This window comes from Oscarella lobularis, chromosome 2 (genome assembly GCF_947507565.1).
Source record: "Oscarella lobularis chromosome 2, ooOscLobu1.1, whole genome shotgun sequence".
Classification (NCBI taxonomy): domain Eukaryota; kingdom Metazoa; phylum Porifera; class Homoscleromorpha; order Homosclerophorida; family Oscarellidae; genus Oscarella; species Oscarella lobularis.
Genome location: NC_089176.1, coordinates 2,489,574 through 2,512,512, shown reverse-complemented (window position 1 = coordinate 2,512,512; position 22,939 = coordinate 2,489,574). Strand labels below are relative to the sequence as shown.

Sequence of the window (22,939 nt, the reverse complement as noted above, 5' to 3'; positions counted from 1 at the left end):
GTTTCAGCGCAAAAATTGTTTTGAGATTCCATTCGTCGCCGAAGGAGCAATGTCCGACTCGAATTTCTTGCGTCTTCCCGACGAAATACTCGCGCACGTCTTCGGCTATCTATCCGCCGTCGATTTGACTCGAATACGACTAGTAACGAAGCCAAAAACCGCTCTCGTACGCCAACCCCGATCGTTTCTCCCTCTCGCCAGGTGTGCAGGCGCTACAACGACGTCGTAGGCGAGTACGCGAAGCAGCTGTGGAGCCGTGCGAGTCTCGCTGGGCTTTGGATCGACGTCGACGACGACGAAGGGGCCGAGAAGAAAGGAACGGAACCTCTAGCAGCATCCATAATACACAAGTAAGCGAGAAACGGTTCCGTTGCTCCAAATGGCATCGTGACTACGGGCCAACCTTTTGTTGCTGTTGGCCTCCTCTTTTGTTGTGACTAAAAAATTTCCATAAGGTGCGCTGATTATGGGAATTTGGAAGCGTTGCTCAAGCGAGGGCTTGCCATTCTCTACGCAAGGCCAAGTGCTATATGCAGTGCCCGTCTACGCGTCCAAATTTTATTTGAATATGATTTAGATTTCTCTAAATCGTCGAGCTGTTATAGTAATTGTAGTGGTAGCACTGGATGCCTGAACGAATTGGCGTGCGATCAGTTCTCCTTGGTCGACACGTTGCACTCGCACGAACCCTTCACCTGGTTGCTGTATCGACCGCCATGGGCCCAGTCCCACTGCTCCAAGTCGGCTCTATTGAAGCACCTAACGTTGAAGTGCGGCGAACGAGAGCAAGACGGCAGAATCGTGTATAACGTGGCAAAGGCACTTCTCCTCCTTAAAGTAGACAAAAGATGCATGTATAATATGTAAACATCTGACTATAAGAGAAATTTAATTTAGGGCAATGGCACGGACGATTTTTGTGACCAAAAGGCAGACGCTTCGAGGTGGATGGAAACGGCAGCTGCTAAGGGATCCGCCCACGCTTCCTATCAATTGTGGAAGATGACGTTTGACAACAAAGTCTCGCATATAAAATATCTCGCTAAGTGACTGGATTAGGAAATATTATTCGATTTAGTTCTCCGACCCGGGAATGACTTTGCGCAAAATTCGCTGGCTCAGAGAATGCGCCGCATGCGGTTGTCTCGACGCTCAAATCGAACTCGGTCTTTACTATGCAAAATCACAATTGGGAGGAATCTCGCATCAGCAAGGAATTGACTACATCAAAAACGTGCCAGCCAATATATGTATCACCTAAAGGACTGCGTTTATTTTGGTACTCTAGCTTGCTCTAATGGCAAAGGAGCGACAGAAGAAAGCGTGGACTATGCCCAAATCGCGTCTAACGACAAACATGAGGTAAGTCTGAAAGACGACTCTTTGCTACACTGTTGACTTATCTTTAATTTTCGCGTAGATACATTTTATGTGATTGGCTTTTTGAAGTGGGCGACATGAAGCAACTGCCGTCGCGGTTCGTTCACTGTGCAATGCAGGTCGTCGACGAATACACGTCATTGATTCCGGTTCACCGTTCCCAGCTCCAGTTGACCGGAATCACCGCTCTCGTTCTTATTACTCGGTCAGTTTTTATAATAAGGAAGAGTTTTCTCGTTTGACTTCGTCTGTTTCGTTCAAAGGTTTCTGGGTCAAGAAGTCGTCACAATCAAAGAGGCTGCCTGGTTGACTGACAACACATACAAATACGGTGACGTCGTAAGAATGATGGGCGAAATATTGGGCGTATTGAAAGGAAGAATAAGGGTGAACGAGAAAACGTCATATCGTTCTCAAACACTCGATATTCATTTCAGGTGGCCACTGTCTTGGATTATCTTGATATTTATGCCGCCGTTGCCAGGGTAATACAGATTGCGTGGATTAATAATGAAGTCATGCTGTCGTTTTCAGGTCCGTCCTTTGGTTCATACGTACGCCTGTTATCTCTGTGATCTCGCTCTGCTTTGGTCTCTTTTTAAAAGGCACGCCGTTTCTTTCAAAAATTTTTTCTTTGATAATGATTGATAAACTAATGTATTAGCTCTTCTCTGCTGGCAATTTCTTGCCTTGTTCTCAGCCTGGCAACCGTCCATCGAATGGATACTTCTTCAATAGCAGGTTAGGAAAAATTATTATTATTATTAATACGTTAGTTTTCTTTATTGTGTACTTACAGGCTTTGAAGTTCCAGTTGCACTGCAGCAGTGCAGTCCGTTCTCATTAGATTCTATCTGGGCATGTGCTGCTCACGTTGTGGTTACATGGTAAGAAAAAGTGTTAGGTTTTCGCGTGATTTTCTCAATTTTCTTTTCAGTCTTCAAGGCGAACCTGTGCTGGATCACAAAAGCGTTCCTCTTAAATCAGTCTATGAACGGTAAATGAAATTGAGACATAAATCAATTAATTGACAGGTGATCGTGCATTTAGGTATTCTCGTTCAGATCTGTTTAACGTAGTTCAATTTCCTACCCTAACAGCGGAGGATCTTTCGCTCTTCATCAATTGGGAGAACAGTCACTGTCTCTCCACATCTCTCAACTCTTCTACAGACATCAGCAGCAGCCAGCTGCAGGCTACTTTTGATAATCAATCGTCGTTTCTAACGGAAAGTTTCGGCGTCAACGAATCGGAAGAGATGGACTCGGCTGCTGGATTACATGAAGACGAACACTTAGAAAACGACAGCGGGCAATGCAAGAAGAGAAAAGAAGAGTGGAACACGCAGGGGGAAATCCGAAACCCCCTACAAAGCGCCGAAAATTTTCTCTCGTAAGTCTTCATAAATTGGTGCCGTGGGTAATAGGTATGAAGTATTCATTTGACGTCATAAAGTAAAACATCTCCACTATCCACTCCATCTTTTATTTCTACCTTTGAACTTGTCGAGCCAGCAAGACATTGGACAAGGCAATTACGTTATCATAAGACAGTCTAGAAGCCAAAAACGGGTCATAGATTAATTAAATAATTCAAACGTTCGCGTTACAGCGATCTCGTGTCTACACTGTACATCCTTTCGGTTTGGAGCGCCATAAAAAATGCGACCCGGTGCGTTCATTGACGCGTACGCTGTTCTTCGGCGGTTCTTTCGAAGTTTACCTGCGCAACGCGATTTTCTTTCCTTCCAATCCTTGGTTCCACGCAGACTTTCCATCCATAATAGGACCGTTTAGCCAGAAAGCGTTCCTCGAAGACGACACGTGGAAGGAAGAGCGACACAACGTCTCGCGAAGGAAGAAAATGCCTAGGAACACCGCACGCGAAGAGAACAGCCACGACGCGCGCGTTAGCTGACTCCCTGGCTGTCGAACAGCCTCGAAAGTCTTTCGTTATTACGAAAAAAATTCAAACGAATACGAAGTGTACATGCGTGCATTAGACAGACAATTAGTTACAAACTATAAAATCCTTTCATTGTCGCTGCTTTTCGGCTCGAGCGCACGTCCTTGCGTGTAGAGCACCTAAAAAAAGAGAAGATAAAAACTGTTCAATTTGTCCGTGTACGTACCTTTTTGCAATGCGTTCGCATTGGCATTAACCAGGCCACACCGCGTGGAGGTTCGAACGCAGATGGCCCAAAAATTTTGGAAGCGAGACCTTGCTTCATAGGCCCAATCACGACCGGTACGGCCTGGATCGAGAACGGCTCTCCCACACCGTCCCCCCGACCGCGTCGTACCGGGGCCCCAAAGAGGCCGTAGACTTTCGCTTGGATAGGAAGCGAGCCTACCGTGTCGGGAGAGGAATTACAAAGCGCTTACCGAGTCCACCAATTGAGGGTCAGCGTTTTTTGTCCTGGGGGTCGGGTCATCTTTCAACTATAGATCACTAATCCGAGTGAGGAAATGACCACGAGACACTGGGCCCCCACACGTTTCTTTGGCGGAAAGTGGCATACCTTAGCCAGACGCCCGCTCAGCATAACGCAAAGCGCCTGACTTCGCAACCCAAGTTGTCCACGACCCTTTCGACCCCCAGTGCCGATGTAGCGCCGCGAGAAGAACTCGCGCGACGCCCGTCCACTGCGCCTGACAGTTTCAGTGAGCATCGACATAAGACGAAAACGCTTTGATGACCAACAATCAGCTTTCCCAGTTCACGATCGACCTCAAAGGTTCAGTCCGTTGACATCCCCCACCCTAGCGCAAGACTGAAGATTGGGCGTTGGCCCGTCGCTTTTATATCGAGCATGATGCAATAGCCAATGACATCATCGATGAGATCATTTCACCAAGGCAACGCTACGCTGATTTGCTGCTGAATTCTCACCTTCTTTGCACGTGCTCTTTACGTCACCGAATTCCTTCGATTTAGCGCTAAAATAATGGCGGCTCCTTCTTGCTCGAGGACCACGTGTATTGCGTTTTGCATTTGAATAGGATTTCAATGCCTATAGACGCATTTCTTTCTTTTCGTAGGGCCTTCGTTTCGCGCGCGAGCGAAAATCCCGGCTTCAAATCTCGAATGGCGATGCCTACTGCGATTTCGTCGATTTTATTCCTTCGCGAGCGATCTCGAGACGATTTATACGATTGAAGACGTCGCTTTGGATGATCTGCGATGAAGAAGAGGGAGAGAGAAGAGGAAAACGTACGAGCGATCATCTCCGCGCATCGATCGCTATGTCCTCGCCGCTCGAATAACGCGAACACGAAGGAACGGCGGAAGAACAGCCGAAGAACGTCATCGATCAAGCCTCGTCAGCTCAATCGAAATATACACGGCCGGGGGGCCCCTTAGAGTCACTCAATTACGCCTTCAATTCGATTGCGAGGCGCGAGCTAATTTTTTGTCTATTAGGTACGCTGTTTTATTGACTGGCAATCAACCGCGATTACCCTCAAATTTTTTTCGCGCTCAGATTTCAATTTCTGAAGCGTCATCACGCGTTCCCTCCCGGATAGTAGAAAAAATGGCTGGCGTTTGGAGCGAAGAAACGGTCGTCTATTGCAAGAACAACGTCTCAATATCGATCCGATCGCACGAAAAGAAAGACGTGAAAGGCTACTTGACAATGCGAACGAAAGGATCGCGTCTCTCACCGAAAGCGTCCCTAATTCTCCACTGGACGCCGAACGACAAGCTCAAGAGCGGCGGATCGGACCCCAACGGACACGCATTCACCGTCGACATGGGCCAACTAAGGTAAAAACGCTCTCAAGAGCGAAAATCGTAGACATTCGCTTCCGTTCTCGCCCCCCAGATCGATTCGCGTCTTTTTGACGGACGGCAACGGGGCCGGCCAGTTCGTTCTGACGAGTCGTCAAGGCGACTTCAAAGTGCTCCACTTTCCCCACGGCGGTCTCGATCAGTTGATGCGCGTTTTGGACGAGTGGCCTGGCTGCAGTCTTTTGCCCGGCGAGTCGAAGGGAAATCCGCGATCGGACGGGGGAAAGATCGTCTTCGTCGTTCGACACGCGTCGATTCGCGAGGAGGACGTTCATCCGGACGAGGGGATGCTCAGTCAGCTCACAATGCCTATGTGGACGGACGTTTTCGATGAGACGGAGAGAATTCGGAAGCCAGATTTTGTTAGGAAGGTATAATATACGATGTCTCGTATAAAAACAAGGAAATCAATTTTTTTCTTCTTAGGTTGCTTTCTTCTCTGGCGTTGCTCCTCCTGTTCGGCCTCACTTCTGGCCTTTTCTGATTGGCTTCTACGAGATGAACAGCACGAAAGAGGAGCGAGAGAAAGTAGATGAAAGCCGAAAGAAGGAATATGAGAAAATCAATAAGGAAAGGTCTCTTCATCTATACTCGCCTCTAGTCTCAAGACCTGTATTCGAATGACCCTATTCTATAGAGCGTGTATTACCGATCGCAAGGGCTTAGAACACATGAAAACGACGAGAGATAAAGTAGAATTCGACGTGACTCGAACAGATCGGACGTGCGGCTACTACTCGGGCGAAAACAACCCACACGTGGATCAGCTAAGGTAGAGGATCGAAACGAGATGGGGCACCGCACGAAAATAATTCACTCCCTGAATTCTAGCAATATTTTATTGAATTACGCCGTTTATAATCGAGATCTCGCCTACACGCAAGGCATGTCCGATTTGCTCTCGCCTCTCTTGGCTGTGCTCGACGACGAGGTGAAGGCGTTCTGGTGCTTTGCGCTTCTCATGAAGCGAAACGAATTTTTCTCCAACCCCAAACTTGCTCTTATAAAAAACACGGTAAAATATAGAAAATAATTTTAATAATTTTCGTCTCCTGATTTTTTTATTGCTCTAGAACTTGCTTCGTGATCTAGTCAAACTCTTTCTTCCCGAATTCTTTGCCTACGTGGAATCAGTGCCGCCTGCATCAGAGCTCCTCTTCTGCCATCGCTGGTTTCTTCTCTGCTTCAAGCGCGAGTTTCTCCTCAACGACGTCCACCTGATCTGGGAGAGCCACTGGACTCGCTACTACACGAACGTCTATCACCTTTTCGTCGCCTTAGCGATCATCGCCGTCTACGGAAGCGACGTCGTCGAGCGCAAAATGAACGCCGACGAATCGCTGATGCATTTCATTCACCATGCCAAGTACATGCACGCCGACATCGTTCTCTATCAGGCGCGCTGTTATCTCTATCAGTTTGGGCGACTCAAAAGCATTCCGTGTAGCTTGAAGTCGATAGTCGAAGAGTCGTTGGACACGTGGAGAAGCGAGGATAGATCGCCGCCGACGTTGTTATGCTCGAGCGACTGCAAACATAACAGAAGAACTGTAACAGTTTAATTTGTTGATTTGTATTGTAGAAATCGGCGGTTATTTTTGACATCATCATGAAGCAAAGCACCTCTCATTGATGTCCAGCGGATCTCGAACCTGATTACTTTTATCTAGACAAGTCTCTTTTGCAGACCAAGAAGCAATGGGATGGCTCCGTTTTAATTAAGGAGTCACGTGCAGTGACAAGCGAGCCCCCAAGGCATTCCAACAAGCATCCGCCTTGTTCAGTAAATACTCAAACGAAGCCTAACGATGTTCTTCTCAAAAAGCGCCATCACCTTCCCTATTGAACTCGTCCGAGCAGTCGAGATGCATTCCGTGATGACCTTCCTCGAATTCGTGATACGCAACGATACCGCGAACGTTCACCCTTGATGAACTCGGGTCTCATTGTCGCCAATACTAACCGTAGTTCGCGGTGCCGGCTTTTTCAGATTCATACCAGTGGACATTTATCTCAGTCTGGCTCGGCTGATAAATCAAATTCACAGTGACAGTTTTGACGAAAATGGCTCGGCGTCTAATTGAAGAAGACGTCCACGGAAGCGATGGACTTCCGCTCTCCAGACGCATAAAAACAACGTGGCTACAGCAGGAAGCGCAGATGACGCAGTTGCGTGCAAGTGTCCCCTAATTCATATCTACTGCAGTCTTCACTCATGCATACATGTAGTGCGACTTTGAAGGCATTTTTGCTGCAAGCAAAGGACCGTGTCTGTGTCCATGGGAGTTTAGATAGATGGAAGTGACGTACAATTGGAGGAAGCGACGTATAAGTGGAGGAAGCGTAGGTGTAATTGGGGGAAGCGAAGGGAAGGAAATCTATCAATATGCGTCTCGTCCATGCAGCAACGTAAATATATCCTCCCACCCCCGAAGTGGAGTACAAAAGGACGACGAGTATAGAATCTCTTTTAGTCGCAGAAGAAAATGAAAACGACACTCTTGGAACTCGTGCACGTGCTTCTCCTGGCTGCAGTCGTTGCAGGTAACGAATTCAAAGGGACTCGGGCCCAGTCGTTTCTCGTAACGATCAAACATTTCATCCAGGAGAGGGATACGTCAGTTCGTGCGAGCCTCATCGTCTTCCTGAAAATCGAGGGACCTTGGAGTATCCTCCTTCATTTTCTTGCTATGACAGAAACGTTGACTGCACGTGGAAGTTTCAGCCTGAGCTGTTTTTTGGTGTTCCTATCACTTGCGATCGGATGGTTGCAACAGTGGAGTTTCTTGACACTGAGAAAGAAGGAGACATCCTCGAGATCATAGATTCATCAACCAACGGAATCTTGGCCAGTCTTTCAGGACAATCTACAAATTCTTCCGATTTTCCTAAGCAGTACGTCGCTTGCTCTACCGAATTGACAATTCGTTTCAAATCAAATAATAATTGGAAGAAAGGAAACGGGTTTAAAATTTCCTACACAACAGACAGTACGTGACGGTGTGGTACCCCAATATAAAAAATTAATTCAAACCGTACCGTAGGAAACATGCTCAATCCAAAGAGTATTTCGTCTGGGTATGTTAATGCAGACTGGACGATGTGCGGATCTGAGAGTCGTCCGGCCTGCTTGAATTTCTTCAATATCCCTGACGGCACCGATGCGTTTTATGCCGATGTTTCCAACAGAGACGGTGACTCGAAAAGCGTCAGAATTACGTACAAAGAAGGGTCAAGTAAGACTCTAACTGCTAACAGACTAATCACTTTTCAACTGAAGCGAGCGTATCAAGGCTTTAAAGCGGATCTCTGCGGTAACAGTGCATAATTAAATTATGCTATGACGTCCAAAACGATTTGCATTAGGTGCCACTACGTGTGAAACTTCGTCAGTGCTAAATGGACGCGAATCCCTATCTGGTGATCTATCTTTAGGACACTGCTCCAAAGCGGCAACTACCTACTGCAATAAAGGCTACCAAAATTATGACGATTTTGATACTCGAAAATGTAAGTATGACGGAAAATGGGATCGCTTGAGTCCACCTCAGTGCAAAGGTAAGAAAGTTTCAATTTGTTTTTCTTGAAATGACTGGTTTGTTTTTGGTAGAAATCAAATGTTCTATACCTTCTATCGACAACGGGCATTTCATTTTTTCCAACGAAAACAAATCCGAATATTACGATGAAGAAAAGATTGAGTGGAAATGCGAAAAGGGCTACTCTCACGTAGTAAAGGAACCGGATTTGTTCCGTTTTTTGCCAAAGGAAATCGAAGGGAAAAGGAGGAAAAACTTATTTCTTTTAAAAGCCGTCAACGATAAACCTCCTGCTTTGCGCTGGAGGTCTACGGCAATAGATTATTTTCGGCGTACAGCAGGACATATGACTTGCGGGGCTAATGGATGGCAAACAGCTCCAAAATGCCAACGTAGTCCGGGTCTCTGTACAGATCCAAGAAAAAAAGCTGAATATGATTTCTTTTGCAGCTCTTGAATGTCCTAAAATAAGTTTGAAGAACGGCAGTATTTCGACTAGAAGACAAATCGATTTTGCGTACATCAACGGGACATTAGAGTATATAGATAGGAGACCTCATTATTTGTCGACTGCTAGCTTTTCTTGCAACCACGGATTTACACTTGTTGGCCACAGTGTTGCCACCTGTATGGCTAATTCAAAATGGAACGTTCCTCTTCCAAAATGTACGATGAAGTCATTGTATGCAATGTTAAATTATTATTGATTTATTTAATGTAGGCCTACTCGAAACTAATTTAGTCAAAGACCCAGTTGAAGCGTTCACGAAAAAATTCTTGCTTCCCTTAGCAACGTACTCTCGCAATGCCCAACCCGACAAGAATTTTCTCGGGAGACACGATCGATCCGATGTGCTCCGCGCGCAGTCCGACGTCAAACTGGATCTTCTCTTTGCTTTCAACATCCGCGAGAAGAGTTCTCTGAACGAAGTGTATAAAACATTTGTCAATAGCACAATCACAAACTTTCCCATCGACGCAGAGAAGACCCGCGCCGCTGTCTTGGTTCTCACGAAGGAAACAATTTGGAAATTCGTTGGGACACCCAATCAAACTGAAGAAAATCCTCATAACATCTCAGAAAATCTCGAAGAGTTCAGAGAGAGCATTAACGTGATGTTCGAGACAGCGTTAGGCGGCGAACCGAGAGATGCGAGGAGAGTGGCTGTAATTGTCAGCGAGCAAATTCCGAGGGTCACTAATCGGCAACGCGCTTTGGCTGCGCTGGAGCGTTACGAACAATTGAACGTCAAATCACTTCATATTTCGACACGCGACTTGCCGCACTATATGGAACCTACGACGGACTTCATCGAATTCCACACCACCGACGAGTTCCACGCGTTTGTGAACTACTCGAGCTCAAGTAAAAAATAGGGTGGGTATGGTGTTTGTACTAGCGTCAAATTGCGTTTCTTATATAGCTACGGTCGACGATCTTTGCGGTGTAGCCGGAGCTCCCGGCCGGCACTATCCCTTTTCCAACTTCTCGGTTGCAGCACGCGGAGCCTGGCCCTGGCTCGTCACCGTCCTGGGTAACGGAGAGTACGAATGCGACGGCGCTCTAGTTCACCGCCGATGGGTAGTAACCGGTGCCGACTGTTTCAAAAAGGCGACTCGTACCAGCGGGTGGTTAGAGGGCAAAATCAACAATTATAAAATAGGAGTCCGAGTTGGACAATACGAACTAAACGACAATGACGACGGACTGACGATAAGCAGGTACAACGGAACTGGCGTTCTGGTTCGCGGAGATCATCCACCGCCTGGACTGAAAGTGTGGCGCTCAACGAGGAGATTCAATCCGGATACACTCGAGAATAACATGGCTGTGATAAGGCTCGACATGCCTATAGAGGTGAGTCGCTTTCGAAAGCCAATCTGTTCGCCACGGCATTCGGAGTACAACACGATGATCAGTGATGGAATGATTGCAGTAGGACAGACGGCGTTCCTGGTCGGGTATCAATACGTGAAAGATGACGAAAGAGTCGTCTCGAATGTTCCTATAGAGTCGAGCGTTGTTATAGCTAATTTGTCTGAGTGCAGGCAGAGGTGGCCTGAGAAAATTATTTTAGATTCGAATCTCTGCGTTCGACGCATTCCTGGGGATATTTGCCATGGAGCGACGGGCACTCCTCTTATGTGTCAGGATCCTAAGACAAACAGATATGTTCTGTGCGGTGTGGGCAGTTTTGGCTTTGAGGACTGCAAGGACGGATACGCCGTGTATACTAACATGAGGAAGTACGAAGAAATGATACGCGACACCGTAAGGATGGAGTCGCGACTCACTGTGACCACTGACTAAAGTTCGTTTGCTGTATTTCTCGTCTGTGGTAGCGTTGTGCATGCAACACTGTCTATACGCGCATAGTAGGCCGATCTTAGATCCGTGCCGTCACCGGGCCGCGTCTGCCGCCGTCACCTGCCGTCACCTGCCGTCACCCTGGAGCAGTGGGCAGTAGGGCAGTGGGGCCATTATTATATATTAGCGCGATGCGGCCAATGTTTATTACCTAGATATATATATAGGGGAGTGTAGGTTCCGCTTTCGTTATGATTTTCGACGTCATAAAATTGACGAGAAGCACGGTTCTCCTAAAGGAATCAATCATAATAAGCGAGAAGAGAGATGAATTGAAAGGTCGTTTCAATTATTAATATTCTAATTTTGATTGATTTTGTTAGAGTCGTGCAAGGCAGTTTCATTCCTTGTTCAATAAATACTCGGCTCAATTCGAACGAAGCCTAACGGACGTTCTTGAAAAACTCCACCACCTTCCTATTGAACTCGTCCGCGCAGTCGAGATGCATTTCATGACGACCTTCATCGAATTCGTGATACGCAACGGGACCGCGAACGTTCGCCTTGATGAACTCGACGTGATGAACGGCGTTCAAAGGATCGCGGCATCCGTGCATGACGAGCGTCGGGCACTCTATCATCGCCACGTCGTCTCGACAAATATCCCCGTCTCGCTCGTCGACGAGTCGCGTTGCGCCGCGAATCCAACCGGACCACAACGACTGCGCCACGTCGACGGCGTAGAAGGTGACGAGTCGGTTCAGAATGCGCGGATTCCACGTCGAATGGTGTTCTCTTTTGACGACTTTATCCATGATTTTTCGTTCCAGGTAAGCGATTGGTCCCCATACCATCAGGGCCTGAACGGCGTCGGGTCTCATTGCGGCCAATATTAGCCCTACCGTAGCCCCATAGCTCCACCTGTACATGTATAACGCGAAAGGCTAGTTTAATTTATTATCCCTTAGCATCCTCATACCCCGCGACCGAATACTGGCGTATTTTCAGCGAATCCATCAAAGAGGCAACATCGGCGGCGTCGGTGCGATAGAAATCGCCGGAAAAATCTTTTTCCGGGGGACGCGATTTGCCGCAGCCGCGCAAGTCGATCGCAATCATGTCAAATTGGTCGAGCATGAGTTGCGATTGAAGTTGAGGCGCGAAATCGAGCATTCCCGCCCCAACTACGCCGTGAAGAAAGACGAGAACGTCGTTTCCTCTACCGACGCGATAGTAGTAGAGACCGCCGGCGGCATCGTTTTCGCAAGCCTACGCGTTTGAACGCCGTTACTACTAGTACTGCCGAACGTGCATGGGAACTCGCTTTGCTGGTCGAAATGATCGCGGAGGCAGTGTTCTGCATTTCCAAATCAAACAGGATGTCAGGGCGACTCGGATGATTGCGAAGGTGACGTCATGCCGTATATAGAGAATATGTCTATTAGATAAAAAGATCTTTTTTTATGGATGCAGCAGTGTCCAATACGTGTACACGCATAGTAGGCCGCACCAGCTCGTCATGAAATTGGCGCTTCGCAGGGCGCTTCGTGAAGTTGGCGTAGCGCGCGCTTGTCGGTCAAAAAGTACTTTGGAACTCGCCGTTTTGTCAGCGGAAAGCAAGCCAGATTCCGAAAAGAAATCGATCGCCATGGCACTGCCAATTTGTCTCGCTTGGCAGCGTTTGTAAATAGACGCTCGCTAGGCTGGACTGCCGGGGTCCAACACACGAAGACGCCGACGCCTGGTAATGAATTTCTAGACTCGTAACGCCTCTACTAGACTATCTAGAGCACTCCTGAGTCTCACTGGGGCAGTGGGGTCAATATATTAGCGCGATGCGGCCAATGTTTATTACCTACATATAGAGGAGTATACCGGTATGACCAGGTCCCTTGCAACTAAACCGTTCCCTTCCTTTGCAAGCGATGACGATATGTGGCAGGGTTACATATGTATATTGTAGTGAAAGTGCTCCATTTACACGATCACTTGAATTCGTGGGATACAAACACGTGGTCACACGGCACAAGACAAAAAATACTAGACAACTATCACGACAACCAATCTCATTTACGACTCGTCGTCTTCCTTTATTTTGTGTATCCACTTATTAATGTTCGGGTGCGTGACGCGCGCGTAGACGCCGAACTGGCCGGACGTGCCGCACCGATCGCCCCAGCTTGTCACGCCGATCACATACCAAAAATCGTCGACGAGAACGACGAGCGGTCCGCCACCGACGCCGTGACACGGCCCGTAGGCGCAGATCATCGAATCGGTAGCGACGTCGACGCTTCGCATCACTTTGCGACACGTGCTCTGATTGGCGACGACGACGATCGCCTTCCGCAACGACGTGTCGTCGCCGGTTTTAGTCGTCACGTGGCTTAGGCCGCTCACCGAAACCTTGTCCGCGTCTCGACTCTCGAACGACCACAGGCTCTTGCTGAGGCAAACCGGTCGGACGTGTTGGTTGAACGAGACGGGAACGTCGAGTCGAAGCAGAGCGACGTTGTATTTGAGCGTATTCGGCGCATAGCGACTATGTATATAGATTTTCTTCACGAAACGAATCTGCTGCGCCATTTCGTCGTCGACCGGATTGAGACGTCGTTTGCCGAACGTTATTTCGATTCGATTTTGACGCAGGTCGTACGGTTGCTCCGCGTTCGGCTTTGTGACGCAATTCGCCGCCGTCATGCCGAGCGTGTTGCTGATCAGCGTCACGTCGCAGCTGATCGGTTCGCCGTTCATTCTCATTTGGCCTACGAACGGCGGCAGCTTGCCTTTCGTCAGTAGGTCGAAGTCGTCGTTGATGACGCGACCGCCGAGTTGCGACGACGACGACGATACGCCTGTCAAATCTTTTGCCTTGCTGAAGAGGAGCTCGTTGTCGACTATGGCTCTCCCGCATGCTAGGATCGCGAAATCAATAAATCGGTTATTAGTACACGTTAGATATAGAATACCTAAAGCGCAACGGGGTTGTTCTCCTTTCCACTTTCCGTCACTTCGGCATACAAGTCGATGATTCTCGCTCAATATGTATCCCTGTTTGCATTTGTACGTAACTTCGTCGTCGGGTAGGTGTTTGCCGATGCCCTTAGTTTTACTGCAGTTCGAGTTGACTATTGAGTTTGATACGTTCGGTGGGCATGGGCAGGGTTTCGGCTCAAAGCCGCTGCCACTTTCGCCACTCGCTGCACATGAGCCGTCTGTAATTATACAAATGCAAATGTATTAATGAATTAATTAACTATTAATTCTATTTCTTACTGTCGTAGCATTCCGGCGACGTCGGTGTCGGCGTCGGTGCAACGGTTGTCGGGGCCGGCGTCTCCGAGTTATTGTAGCAGGACGAGATGATTCGCATACGTCCCGGCGGACTGACGGTCTCGCTTGCTCCTTCGCCAGCAAGACACCGATACTCGCCGAGGTCACTCAACTGCACGTCGCGTATGACCAACGATCCAGTGCACGTCAGATGATATTTCGTTTGGCAGACGTCGCTGTCGGAGACGGGCAATCGCACACCGTTCTTTTCCCACTTGATCATCTCGCCGCTCAAGCCGTCCACTTTGCAATCAATGACGGCTGGCATCCCCATGCAGGCGTACGTCACGTTGGCCGGAGTCGCGGAAAAGCAGAGAACGCGATCTTTGTCACAACGCGAGGAGATGAATTAAGAAAGGCATGTACTAGCTGTGTATAAGTCTCTTACCACAGACGAGGTCTTCTTTTTTCAAATAGTACAACTGTTTTCCGGATACGGGCGGCGGCGAATTGCAGACGACGTCCATTATGACATCGTCCATCGTGTCGCCTTCTCGAAGTCGTTTCCAAAGGAAGGTCGCAGTGCAGTCGCAGACGAGCGGGTTTCCTTCGATTCTCCTGCGTACACACGGAACAGGAAGGGATAGATCCGCGGCATAGGAACCAGCTAGGCGTACAAGTTATTGAATGACGGTATTTTCATTGAGCCGATGCTATTGTGTCCGAAGTGTCTGATTCTGTTGTGCCGAAGGTCGATATTTCTAGACGCGTATATAGGTTACTGGAATGAAAGCATGTATGTATGTCGTCCTACGTACTGATAAGGAATAGTCGACAAAGCTCTATAAGGAAATTCCTCCAAATCATTGTAGCTGATATCCCTAAGGGAGTTAGTATCAGTAGTTGCTCTGATTTGCTAAGAGTTGTACAGTTTTTGGAGTTTTCTGAGTCGGCCAAACACTTCATTTGGAAGGCTTTGTAAATGTAAATAGGACAAGTCCCTGCAACGAGGCAGTTAGTCGACAGCGAAATTGGTAATTGCACTTACAGTTCTTTAAGCGACACCAGCTGGCTAAACTGATTGTTTGATAAGCCACCCGCCAATTTGCGACGATTGCCAGATAGAAATCTGAACAAGTGTATGCTATCGACGTTTTTCGCTAGAAGGCTACCAAGCTTCTTACAGCTTTTGTAGATGATCGAGATACGTGAAGGAAACCGTCACGTTGTCTATGGACGAGAACTTGTTTCCTGACAAACGCCTGTGCCGTAAAGTGACTTATTCATCCCACACCAAATACTAGAACGCTCTTACAGTTCCTTTAGGTGAAAAAGGCTTATAAAAGAATTTGACGAAAGAGCCTCTAATTCGTTGCCACTCAAGTCCCTTGAAAATGGGAGAATTAGAGACGTCAGGTAAGCACGATTCACTTACAAAATTTGTAAGAATCTCATTGCGGCAAAAGTGAAATGTCCCACGCGGCTTATAGAGTTTCGAGCAAGATTTCTAATAAAAAAGGACGTGCTGTATCACTTCCTTTTTTTCTAACTCTTTGTATAACTTACAGATCTCGAAGATAGGGATATAGTGGAGAATCGGGGATTTCCTTGATATTATTGTTTTCAAGTGACCTGTAGTGGAGGAGGGACAAAATTAGAAATCGCGGAAGCAATAGTGAGCGCGACGCCAACGATTCCTTTGTTAGACTTTGTCCTCACTATAGCGTTCATCCCTTACAGATGGGTGACGTCCAATGGCAACATTCGAGGAAATTTCTTCAATCCGAGAAAGCTGCAATCGACTCTGTGTTGGAGACCGCGCTTGAAACACCGACATCGCTTCGGACATCGATTCTCGGCTAGGACCGTCACCAGAAGGAAGCCACACGCAACCAAGACCAAGCCAGGAACCGCTAGGCGAGTCATGTCGGAGAAAGCGGACGTTAGACTGGTGAGACTCGTCGTCGGTGGCGCAATGCGGTTGCGCTCCCACACCAATTTGTTTTGACTCTATGGGGACGATAATTAGCGGCCTAACTTCCTAAAGTCGTTGAGAAGCGGAAGAGGTTTGCTTAGTCGCAACGTAAGCACCTGACTGATCTTGCTGTCGCATTGCCGACTATACACTGTAGTACTGTATAGGACCGGCAACATCCGTTCAGAGTAGCCTAGGCTAGGTCGAGAGAAGAGGGAAGAGAGAACAAGGTCTTTTCCAGAGAATAGTCCCGCCGGCGACATTGATAACCACGTCCGTTTTAGGCGCCAAAGTGCTTGACCGAGCCACCCACCACGACCAATTCAGTCTAGAACAGGATCACCGTCGAGAAACTGAGCTAGAGGCAACGAAACTTCCTGCAGCGGTGTCCATCTGGATATCGACATTGGAGTGGAACAGAACAAGCTACACTAGATAAGGCCCCTGCACCGCAAGCGGGGTCTTACATGGTTCGCAACCCTGCGGACCCTCACACCAACGGCATGAATCAGCAGTCTCAGCACCTACGTGAGCCCGGTCGGTCCAGAATTCCCTAGAGGTCTTAAATTTTTTCCTCTAATCTCACTGCTGGACCGTTGCTCTAGGACGATTCGCGTCGGGAAGTCGTTGGCCCCCAGTTTCCAACTTGCTCAAGAACTTTGCTCTGCGGTAGGACGACAGCTGACAGCGTTGCTTTTTGCACCTCGGCCATAAAAGGTAATTTATTGGAGTTACACTGCACGTGCAGCGAGCGCCCCAAAAAGAAACAAGTGACGACACACGTGCATGCTTGTGATGTCAGAAGTGACGTCTTTCGTTAGACGTCACTTCCCAATCTCCCGTCACAACGAATAGCAAATTAAGTTATTTACAAGGATTGATATAAAGAGTCGTTTTGCGATCGCTTTTCTCCCCAACCTGATCCTCCGTCTCATCCAATGAAGCGACTAACGCGTCGACTCAAGGGCGACTCCTTCCGTCACGCGACATCCCATCGCATCCACTTCGACGTCCAAAAGGTACAGGCGCTCGACGAAAATCAGCTTTGTCAAATCGAATCGCCGAAAAAAAACCCCTTGTCCACGTCACGCAGAGCATCGAGCACGGCTTTCCTCATCGCCCGTCGACGCTGGCCTTCGACGAGACGCTCAAACTCATCTTCCTCGGAACGAAACACGGCGATTTGCGAATGTTAGTGAACTCGCGATCACGCCACTGTGCGGTAGTAAGCCTCGCGCTCTTTTTTTCTTCTACGAACGTTTTCGGGGAGATCGAGCGAGCGAGCGAGCAACAATTCGTTACATTGTCAACGTTTCTTTTTGCTCGAGGGTAGAATGGGAGGGGCGCGCGCGCACCTGACCGCCTGCATTCCGCCGTTGCTAACGCCGTCGGCGGTGTTACGTGACACGTTCGGCGAACGAATTTCTCACAGAATACGCGCGGCGCGCTCACTCGAAACTGCGCGCAACGCGAAAAACGAATTCGCAAAGAATTCGTGACGTCACAGTGTCTTTTTTCGATATTGAAAATGGAATGATGACGTCACGCATACGAATTCTTTTTTAGGAACACGTGTTTTTTGTTTGACGTCACTGATATTTGGTATTTTAGTTACGGTCGGCCTGGAGTTGTTTATACGGGCGTTCACGACGAAGATACCGCCGTCTTGCAAATTTTGCCCAACGGTGGAAAGGTGGAAATTATTGTTTGGCTTTTGGGGGCCGCTCTTGGAGAAAGGATTTTCTGTATAGCAACAAGTCATCACGTTGTGCCTGGACAGTGTCATCTACCTTTGGCAATTGTCCGACACGCAGAAGCCGAATCTTCGTCTCGTGAATCGCTACCGATTGGCGTCGGCGAGGTAAGGGAGAAAACTGAAAGATTGCGCTTCAATGAAGAATTAAATATTAACAACAATAAATGTACTGGAGTGAACATAATATTAGGGAAAATGAATATATATGATGTACGTCTCTCTGCGTCGCCTGTTACGTCATTTTCTCTCCTTTAGTTCGTTTGGCGGCGCAAAAGCGATATCCGTCTGTTGCCTGCCCAAGGATTCGCCCGTTCTATACGTGGGAACGGAAAGCGGCAATCTCTACACTCTTGTCCTTGAGGATTTCAAGCTGAAAGAGCCGATCATCTATTGGAATCATGCAACGGCGGGGTGAGCGCTCTTTTTGACGTCATCTGATATCACTTTCACTTTTCTTTTATGGTGTACGTCTTTTCAGGCTTCAGTCTCACACGAAACTTCATCCAGGGGCAATCGAAGCCTTGGAACTTCATCCGAGTCATTCCAACAAGGCCAGCGACTCCGCTTTTAATTAATTATTTAATCAATATTGTTGAATTTCTTAGATTTTGATTGGCTTTGAAAAGGGTGCAATCGTTTTGTGGAATCTCACAACGAACAGACCCGAGCAGTCATTTAGTCCACTTCAGGTTGGTCACAAGTTTCTCACACGTGATTTCTGCATCAATTGTGACCTTTTTTTCAGTACTTGGAGTCCTTTTGCTGGCACCCAGACGGCAAGCAATTCATCACGTCGCACTCCGACGGCAGCTTTGCAGTCTATCAAGGAAATCGTGCTGGAGCACCAGAGAGATCGTTTCCTTACGGTACATGACGTCAAAAAGTATTTCACGCGCTTATCGTTTTGCTTTCGTAGGCCCTGCTTCTTGCAAACGCATAGAGAAGATTTTGTGGAGAGGAAGTGACAGGTACTGTGTAATGATTCCTGAATTAATAATCTAATTTTTAGTTCTCCTAGTGATCCTCTTGTTATATTTTCCGGTGGAATGCCACGTAGCAATTACGGCGATAAGCATTGCATCACTGTGATGCAAGGAGCTAGTCACGTGGCTCTGGATTTCACTGCCAAAGTCATCGATTTCACATGCGTTTCTGGTATGAATGAACAAGGCTGATCTACCAGAAAACAACCCTTTGCATATGATTAGATAATGGTTTGCCCACTGCCTTACTCGTTTTGACGGAAGAAGAAATCGTCACCTTTGATTTGACGTCACCAGGGTAACTATTTATTCTACAATGGCGAGTTGAAAAATTTTATTGGATCTCTGTGTTAATTAAAGAATTCCGGAAATTCCCAAGCCTTACTTATACAGTCTTCACGATTCTCCAGTGACATATTTGACTCACTGCGCGTCAGTTCCAGAAGGGCTTTGGTCTGACTTGAAGCAACTCTCGGCACTGCGAAGAAGCAAGGAGGTGAGAGATGCAGTCACGCGTCTCATTGTCATTACTACATCTCTGTGACATTAGGATTGGCCTATAACTGGAGGCGTCGTACTTGAAACGAACACGCCTACAAGCAAAGATTTGATTATAACCGGGTCAGTTCATCAATTAATTATTTACTTTGAGACGATGTATGATGAGCGTTTGCTTTTTTTAGTCACGAAAATGGTAGTATTTGCTTTTGGGATGCATCGGAGGGCAAGTCTCCCCAAATCCGTATGTTCCATATTTTGGAAGTTCGTTTTTCTGGCAGTTTACTTGCGTCCGCTTCATCGAGTCAATTTATCCGGACTATTTTACTCGCCTCGCGATTTCGGCGACGACTACGACGACGACGCTAGAGACGACGAAAAAGACGAGAATAGAGGCGACAACGAGTCGGGCGGCTCAAACGAAGTGCAGTGGCCGCCGTTTCGACGAGTGGGCACGTTCGATCCGTTCTGCGACGATCAGAGACTAACCGTAGTCGAATTGGCATTCTGTCCCCTAACGAAAGTCCTTGCCGTGGGAGGCTACGGTGGCTTCGTCGTTCTATCGACGCTCGATTTGAGAGAGAGAGAAGCGTCGCTAGCTGTACGGAATTAATTATATTGATTGTATGCTTTTTGGTTTCTAAATGACGCCGCGTCTCTTTCTAGATGCTTGATATTTGTTATTCGCCGTCGACTGAAGCGTCGAGGTTGAAGGGCGGTGCTAAGCCGTTGAGATGCCGGTTGTCTTCGCTTCAGTTGAAACCGGGGTTTCAGCCGTCGCTGTTCATCTCCTGTCGACCCGTCATGCCCGTCACGAGTCTTAAAATATCGTGCGACTGGGGCCTGTAAGTACCGTTTATATGAAGAAAGAGTCGCGTCATTTTTTATACATACGTGCGTGTTGTGCAGATTGGCTGTGGCATCGAATCGAGGCATTGCTCTGATTGACTATTTTCAGAAGCAGCTTGTTCAAGTAAAATGCACGGCAACAGAAGGTGAGATCAAAATGATATCTAGTAGTCTATATCTACTGTACATTGTGTCATTTGTTTTGTAGACGTTCCGGATCGTTCTCTGTCTCGCTTCCAGTCGCTCCGCAAGTCGATACGAAACTCGTTTCGCCGTCTTCGCAGTCAAACGCATCGTCTTCGACGACCCGTCGCCGACGGCAACCCGTCGAAGAGCGGCGGCGACGGGAAGCCTCGAGGCGGCGATCAACCGTTGCCGGAACAGAATGCGACGAGACAGCGAAGAGAACGACGAATAACGGCCGATACGCTAGGATCTCGTTCGACGCTCGACCAGAAGAAGGAGCAGAGGGGAAACGGCGTTAAGACGTCTCACTTCTCGAATACCTATGCTTATGGTAGTCTATAGAGACTTAGGTTTGCGTTTGCTCTTTGACGTTTTTTTTTCTTCAGGTCCCTCTAGTTTTCCTTCGTTGTGGGCTGGAACGGCTTCAGGTCACGTCATTTCTTTCCGCATTCACATGCCCATTATGGTTCATCGGCACACGCTGGCCGTTTCGGCTGAGCAAACAGGTACACGGGAGGTAAAGACAAATCTTTTGTTTATGAATGTATGTTTTTTTTTGTAGCGAAAGAGTATCATCTTCATCATGGAGCTTCCGTCGTTCGCATTGTCACATTGGATCACGCGGGAAAGACGATTTCTGGCCAGTTTGCCGTCTCTGCAAATCTAGCACAAGGCAATAATAATAAATGAAGTTCTCACGCTTGCATATTCAATGAACGCTTTCTCTATAGCTCCTGATATGACTCCGCCTCACTATGCTGTTGTTGTATCAGAAGAGCAGATCAAAGTAGGGAGGGTATAGCACTTGGGGGCAGTGTCTGTTATCGATGTGGTGTAGGTGATAGCCCTTTCATCATACAAGCACAAATATAAGCAAAAGCTGTCAGACATCAATGCAGAATCATTTCGCCACGCCACAGTCATGAAATCCCCAACAGGTAGTGCCATCAGCGAATAAAGTATATTGTTCAATAATTGTTCTAGGATTTGAGTACTTGGCATGTCTCACTGTCAAGGGCGAGTTGCTCGCCTACTCGCTTCCAGATCTTCGTCTTCTCTATCGAGATCAACTAATTGATTCAGACAACGGTCGAGGAATTCATCGCTTCGTTTTCACGTCACACGGTCAAGCGTTTTACATGTCGTCACCGTCACAATTGCAACGAGTGACGTTTCATCCCGATACCGGGTAACTATGGCAACCAAGCCCATAATCAAAAGCCAATTTATGTCTTAGCATCTACCCTCATTGCGCATTGGAAGCGGATAGTTTCCGAAAAGAAGCTAATCACATATCAAATGATAGAGTAGTCAATCATGTTTGTGCCAAGCATGTGTAGAATGTAATTAGTACCATTTTTAGAACGGCGGGTGTCGACTATCGAATGGGGATACTGGGCATTCAGACAGTGATTTAGCCGCTGTCGGTCAGGAGGAGACGTCTTTAGACAAGGGTCGATGCAGTTCTAGGTATTGCAGACAGTCGTAGCTATGAGGGCAGTGGCAATTTTTGTCTTTTTGTGAAGCCAATGTTCATCGAGCCAGTCTCCCGTTGGAAGTGTGGATGACGACGCTGTGCAAGAGATTAGCATCGACGCAGCTGTCAAAGCACAGAACACGTGGACTCGCACATCAACGGTGAGTTGAAAGTTGGAATAAGTTAAAGCATCTTGTTCTATTTACGTATCGTTTATTTGTGTGCAAGTCTTTTGATTTATTGAACAGTACCCATCGTTGATTAGCTAAGGCAGTATATGTCTAATACCGGTATCTTATATAGAAAAGCGTTGAAGAGAGGACGAGTGCGTCTGCAAGAAAAGCTCTCACAGAGAGGTCCTTCAGTGATGCAACTGGTAATGACTAAGAAATTGCAATTACTTGGATTTGCTTAATTGGCTGGCGCGTTTCAGATGCTGTTGAGGCCGCTCGATCTCGTCCTCGCCATCCAATGGATCATAGACAAGTACAGTATAGGGTGTTTAGATTTTATGACGTCATATTAATGGCATGCTTGTTCGTTGATAGGAACTACGTGAGCGTGGTCAAAAGTTGTCCGATATCGCGGCAACGACTTCGCGTCAGGAGAAATCTGCTGGCGAATTCGCGGAGAATGTAGCGGCTCTGGTTGAACAACACGAAAAGAAACCCTGGTGGAAATTGTAAAGTCAGTGGACTGAAAAAGATGTCCGGTGTCCTGATTCTATCGTAATTTATTTTTAGCTAAGATTTCGTTTCTCGTTCTTTCATTGTAATGCAGTAGTTGGAACACTGGTCTATTCAGAGTCTTTGAGAATGATGAGGTTGGTTCGTAGTTACAGTTTTTTTATACATTAGGACACAGAATCGTGTGAATAATGAAATGCTATTGAAATGACTACGGACGCGTGCAATTACTGCCAA

At 47.4% G+C, this 22,939-nt stretch overlaps 6 protein-coding genes and 1 long non-coding RNA gene across 10 annotated transcripts; 4 read left to right on the top strand and 3 right to left on the bottom strand.

Annotated features, from left to right (window-relative positions):
* Positions 1 to 12: 12 nt before the first annotated feature.
* LOC136200016 (cyclin-F-like) lies at positions 13 to 3,034 on the top strand. Its single transcript, XM_065990345.1, has 15 exons — positions 13 to 142; positions 202 to 350; positions 456 to 523; positions 578 to 837; positions 898 to 1,020; positions 1,079 to 1,234; positions 1,289 to 1,362; positions 1,421 to 1,585; positions 1,644 to 1,767; positions 1,818 to 1,865; positions 1,915 to 1,985; positions 2,045 to 2,121; positions 2,180 to 2,267; positions 2,318 to 2,377; positions 2,431 to 3,034. Exons 1-15 carry the CDS (start codon positions 50 to 52, stop codon positions 2,774 to 2,776), a joined length of 1,902 nt encoding a protein of 633 aa, XP_065846417.1. The 5' UTR covers positions 13 to 49; the 3' UTR covers positions 2,777 to 3,034.
* LOC136200017 (uncharacterized) lies at positions 2,845 to 4,141 on the bottom strand. The gene is made up of 2 exons (XR_010673275.1): positions 3,103 to 4,141; positions 2,845 to 2,934 (listed from the first exon to the last, which is right to left on the bottom strand). It is a non-coding gene; the product is annotated as an uncharacterized lncRNA (long non-coding RNA).
* Positions 4,142 to 4,462: 321 nt separating this feature from the next.
* LOC136200261 (TBC1 domain family member 16-like) lies at positions 4,463 to 6,860 on the top strand. Of its 2 annotated transcripts, none has more exons than XM_065990623.1 (7): positions 4,463 to 4,803; positions 4,865 to 5,148; positions 5,207 to 5,543; positions 5,599 to 5,747; positions 5,810 to 5,944; positions 6,004 to 6,187; positions 6,246 to 6,860. In XM_065990623.1, the coding sequence occupies exons 2-7, from the start codon at positions 4,916 to 4,918 to the stop codon at positions 6,732 to 6,734; spliced, it is 1,527 nt and encodes a 508-aa protein (XP_065846695.1). In that variant the 5' UTR covers positions 4,463 to 4,803; positions 4,865 to 4,915; the 3' UTR covers positions 6,735 to 6,860. The 2 variants fall into 2 exon arrangements, with proteins under 2 accessions (XP_065846695.1, XP_065846694.1); XM_065990622.1 differs by having other exon boundaries at positions 4,464 to 4,593.
* A 588-nt stretch (positions 6,861 to 7,448) lies between these two features.
* Positions 7,449 to 12,449, top strand: LOC136200260 (uncharacterized). Of its 3 annotated transcripts, XM_065990620.1 has the most exons (10): positions 7,449 to 7,716; positions 7,779 to 8,162; positions 8,217 to 8,408; positions 8,466 to 8,486; positions 8,539 to 8,730; positions 8,783 to 9,103; positions 9,162 to 9,377; positions 9,433 to 10,077; positions 10,136 to 11,849; positions 11,988 to 12,449. In XM_065990620.1, exons 1-9 carry the CDS (start codon positions 7,659 to 7,661, stop codon positions 11,020 to 11,022), a joined length of 2,916 nt encoding a protein of 971 aa, XP_065846692.1. In that variant the 5' UTR covers positions 7,449 to 7,658; the 3' UTR covers positions 11,023 to 11,849; positions 11,988 to 12,449. The 3 variants fall into 3 exon arrangements, with proteins under 3 accessions (XP_065846692.1, XP_065846690.1, XP_065846691.1); XM_065990618.1 differs by having other exon boundaries at positions 8,217 to 8,486; XM_065990619.1 differs by having other exon boundaries at positions 8,217 to 8,486; positions 10,136 to 12,449.
* LOC136200262 (valacyclovir hydrolase-like) lies at positions 11,348 to 12,423 on the bottom strand. Its single transcript, XM_065990624.1, has 3 exons — positions 12,344 to 12,423; positions 11,999 to 12,288; positions 11,348 to 11,940 (listed from the first exon to the last, which is right to left on the bottom strand). Exons 1-3 carry the CDS (start codon positions 12,380 to 12,382, stop codon positions 11,463 to 11,465), a joined length of 807 nt encoding a protein of 268 aa, XP_065846696.1. The 5' UTR covers positions 12,383 to 12,423; the 3' UTR covers positions 11,348 to 11,462.
* Positions 12,450 to 12,955: 506 nt separating the features above from the next.
* LOC136199974 (leucine-rich repeat and fibronectin type-III domain-containing protein 2-like) lies at positions 12,956 to 16,270 on the bottom strand. The gene is made up of 13 exons (XM_065990296.1): positions 16,031 to 16,270; positions 15,859 to 15,924; positions 15,728 to 15,799; positions 15,608 to 15,679; positions 15,477 to 15,554; positions 15,341 to 15,421; positions 15,222 to 15,293; positions 15,111 to 15,173; positions 14,970 to 15,053; positions 14,741 to 14,910; positions 14,296 to 14,676; positions 13,989 to 14,234; positions 12,956 to 13,934 (listed from the first exon to the last, which is right to left on the bottom strand). The coding sequence occupies exons 1-13, from the start codon at positions 16,216 to 16,218 to the stop codon at positions 13,090 to 13,092; spliced, it is 2,418 nt and encodes an 805-aa protein (XP_065846368.1). The 5' UTR covers positions 16,219 to 16,270; the 3' UTR covers positions 12,956 to 13,089.
* On the top strand, positions 16,064 to 22,914 carry LOC136199973 (LLGL scribble cell polarity complex component 2-like). The gene is made up of 32 exons (XM_065990295.1): positions 16,064 to 16,375; positions 16,435 to 16,497; positions 16,552 to 16,804; positions 16,873 to 17,286; positions 17,361 to 17,458; positions 17,879 to 17,960; positions 18,019 to 18,128; positions 18,279 to 18,434; positions 18,502 to 18,574; positions 18,629 to 18,712; positions 18,769 to 18,889; positions 18,940 to 18,991; positions 19,042 to 19,178; positions 19,232 to 19,304; positions 19,367 to 19,502; positions 19,557 to 19,627; positions 19,690 to 19,730; positions 19,786 to 20,105; positions 20,171 to 20,349; positions 20,414 to 20,499; positions 20,562 to 20,870; positions 20,926 to 21,045; positions 21,102 to 21,212; positions 21,271 to 21,326; positions 21,378 to 21,477; positions 21,524 to 21,728; positions 21,777 to 21,846; positions 21,903 to 22,009; positions 22,066 to 22,177; positions 22,320 to 22,392; positions 22,450 to 22,502; positions 22,565 to 22,914. Exons 4-32 carry the CDS (start codon positions 17,206 to 17,208, stop codon positions 22,700 to 22,702), a joined length of 3,354 nt encoding a protein of 1,117 aa, XP_065846367.1. The 5' UTR covers positions 16,064 to 16,375; positions 16,435 to 16,497; positions 16,552 to 16,804; positions 16,873 to 17,205; the 3' UTR covers positions 22,703 to 22,914.
* Positions 22,915 to 22,939: the final 25 nt, after the last annotated feature.

Excerpts from the sequence above, each read along its gene's own strand:
- LOC136200016 (XM_065990345.1), top strand. The coding sequence starts at position 50 with ATGTCCGACTCGAATTTCTTGCGTCTTCCCGACGAAATACTCGCGCAC. Across the intron at positions 1,363-1,420 it reads CGTCTAACGACAAACATGAG|ATACATTTTATGTGATTGGC; the intron begins GTAAGTCTGAAA and ends ATTTTCGCGTAG. Across the intron at positions 1,866-1,914 it reads TTTATGCCGCCGTTGCCAGG|GTCCGTCCTTTGGTTCATAC; the intron begins GTAATACAGATT and ends TGTCGTTTTCAG.
- LOC136200261 (XM_065990622.1), top strand. The coding sequence starts at position 4,564 with ATGAAGAAGAGGGAGAGAGAAGAGGAAAAC. Across the intron at positions 4,594-4,864 it reads GGGAGAGAGAAGAGGAAAAC|ATTTCAATTTCTGAAGCGTC; the intron begins GTACGAGCGATC and ends TTTCGCGCTCAG. Across the intron at positions 5,748-5,809 it reads GAGAAAATCAATAAGGAAAG|AGCGTGTATTACCGATCGCA; the intron begins GTCTCTTCATCT and ends CCTATTCTATAG.
- LOC136200260 (XM_065990618.1), top strand. The coding sequence starts at position 7,659 with ATGAAAACGACACTCTTGGAACTCGTGCACGTGCTTCTCCTGGCTGCA. Across the intron at positions 7,717-7,778 it reads CCTGGCTGCAGTCGTTGCAG|GAGAGGGATACGTCAGTTCG; the intron begins GTAACGAATTCA and ends CATTTCATCCAG. Across the intron at positions 8,731-8,782 it reads GAGTCCACCTCAGTGCAAAG|AAATCAAATGTTCTATACCT; the intron begins GTAAGAAAGTTT and ends TGTTTTTGGTAG.
- LOC136200262 (XM_065990624.1), bottom strand. The coding sequence starts at position 12,382 with ATGCAGAACACTGCCTCCGCGATCATTTCGACCAGCAAA. Across the intron at positions 12,289-12,343 it reads CGATCATTTCGACCAGCAAA|GCTTGCGAAAACGATGCCGC; the intron begins GCGAGTTCCCAT and ends TCAAACGCGTAG. Across the intron at positions 11,941-11,998 it reads CGCCAGTATTCGGTCGCGGG|GTGGAGCTATGGGGCTACGG; the intron begins GTATGAGGATGC and ends ATACATGTACAG.
- LOC136199974 (XM_065990296.1), bottom strand. The coding sequence starts at position 16,218 with ATGACTCGCCTAGCGGTTCCTGGCTTGGTCTTGGTTGCGTGTGGCTTC. Across the intron at positions 15,925-16,030 it reads CCATTGGACGTCACCCATCT|GTCACTTGAAAACAATAATA; the intron begins GTAAGGGATGAA and ends CCTCCACTACAG. Across the intron at positions 15,680-15,727 it reads ATGAGATTCTTACAAATTTT|GGACTTGAGTGGCAACGAAT; the intron begins GTAAGTGAATCG and ends CCCATTTTCAAG.
- LOC136199973 (XM_065990295.1), top strand. The coding sequence starts at position 17,206 with ATGAAGCGACTAACGCGTCGACTCAAGGGCGACTCCTTCCGTCACGCG. Across the intron at positions 18,435-18,501 it reads TGGAATCATGCAACGGCGGG|GCTTCAGTCTCACACGAAAC; the intron begins GTGAGCGCTCTT and ends ACGTCTTTTCAG. Across the intron at positions 21,213-21,270 it reads CTCTGCAAATCTAGCACAAG|CTCCTGATATGACTCCGCCT; the intron begins GCAATAATAATA and ends CTTTCTCTATAG.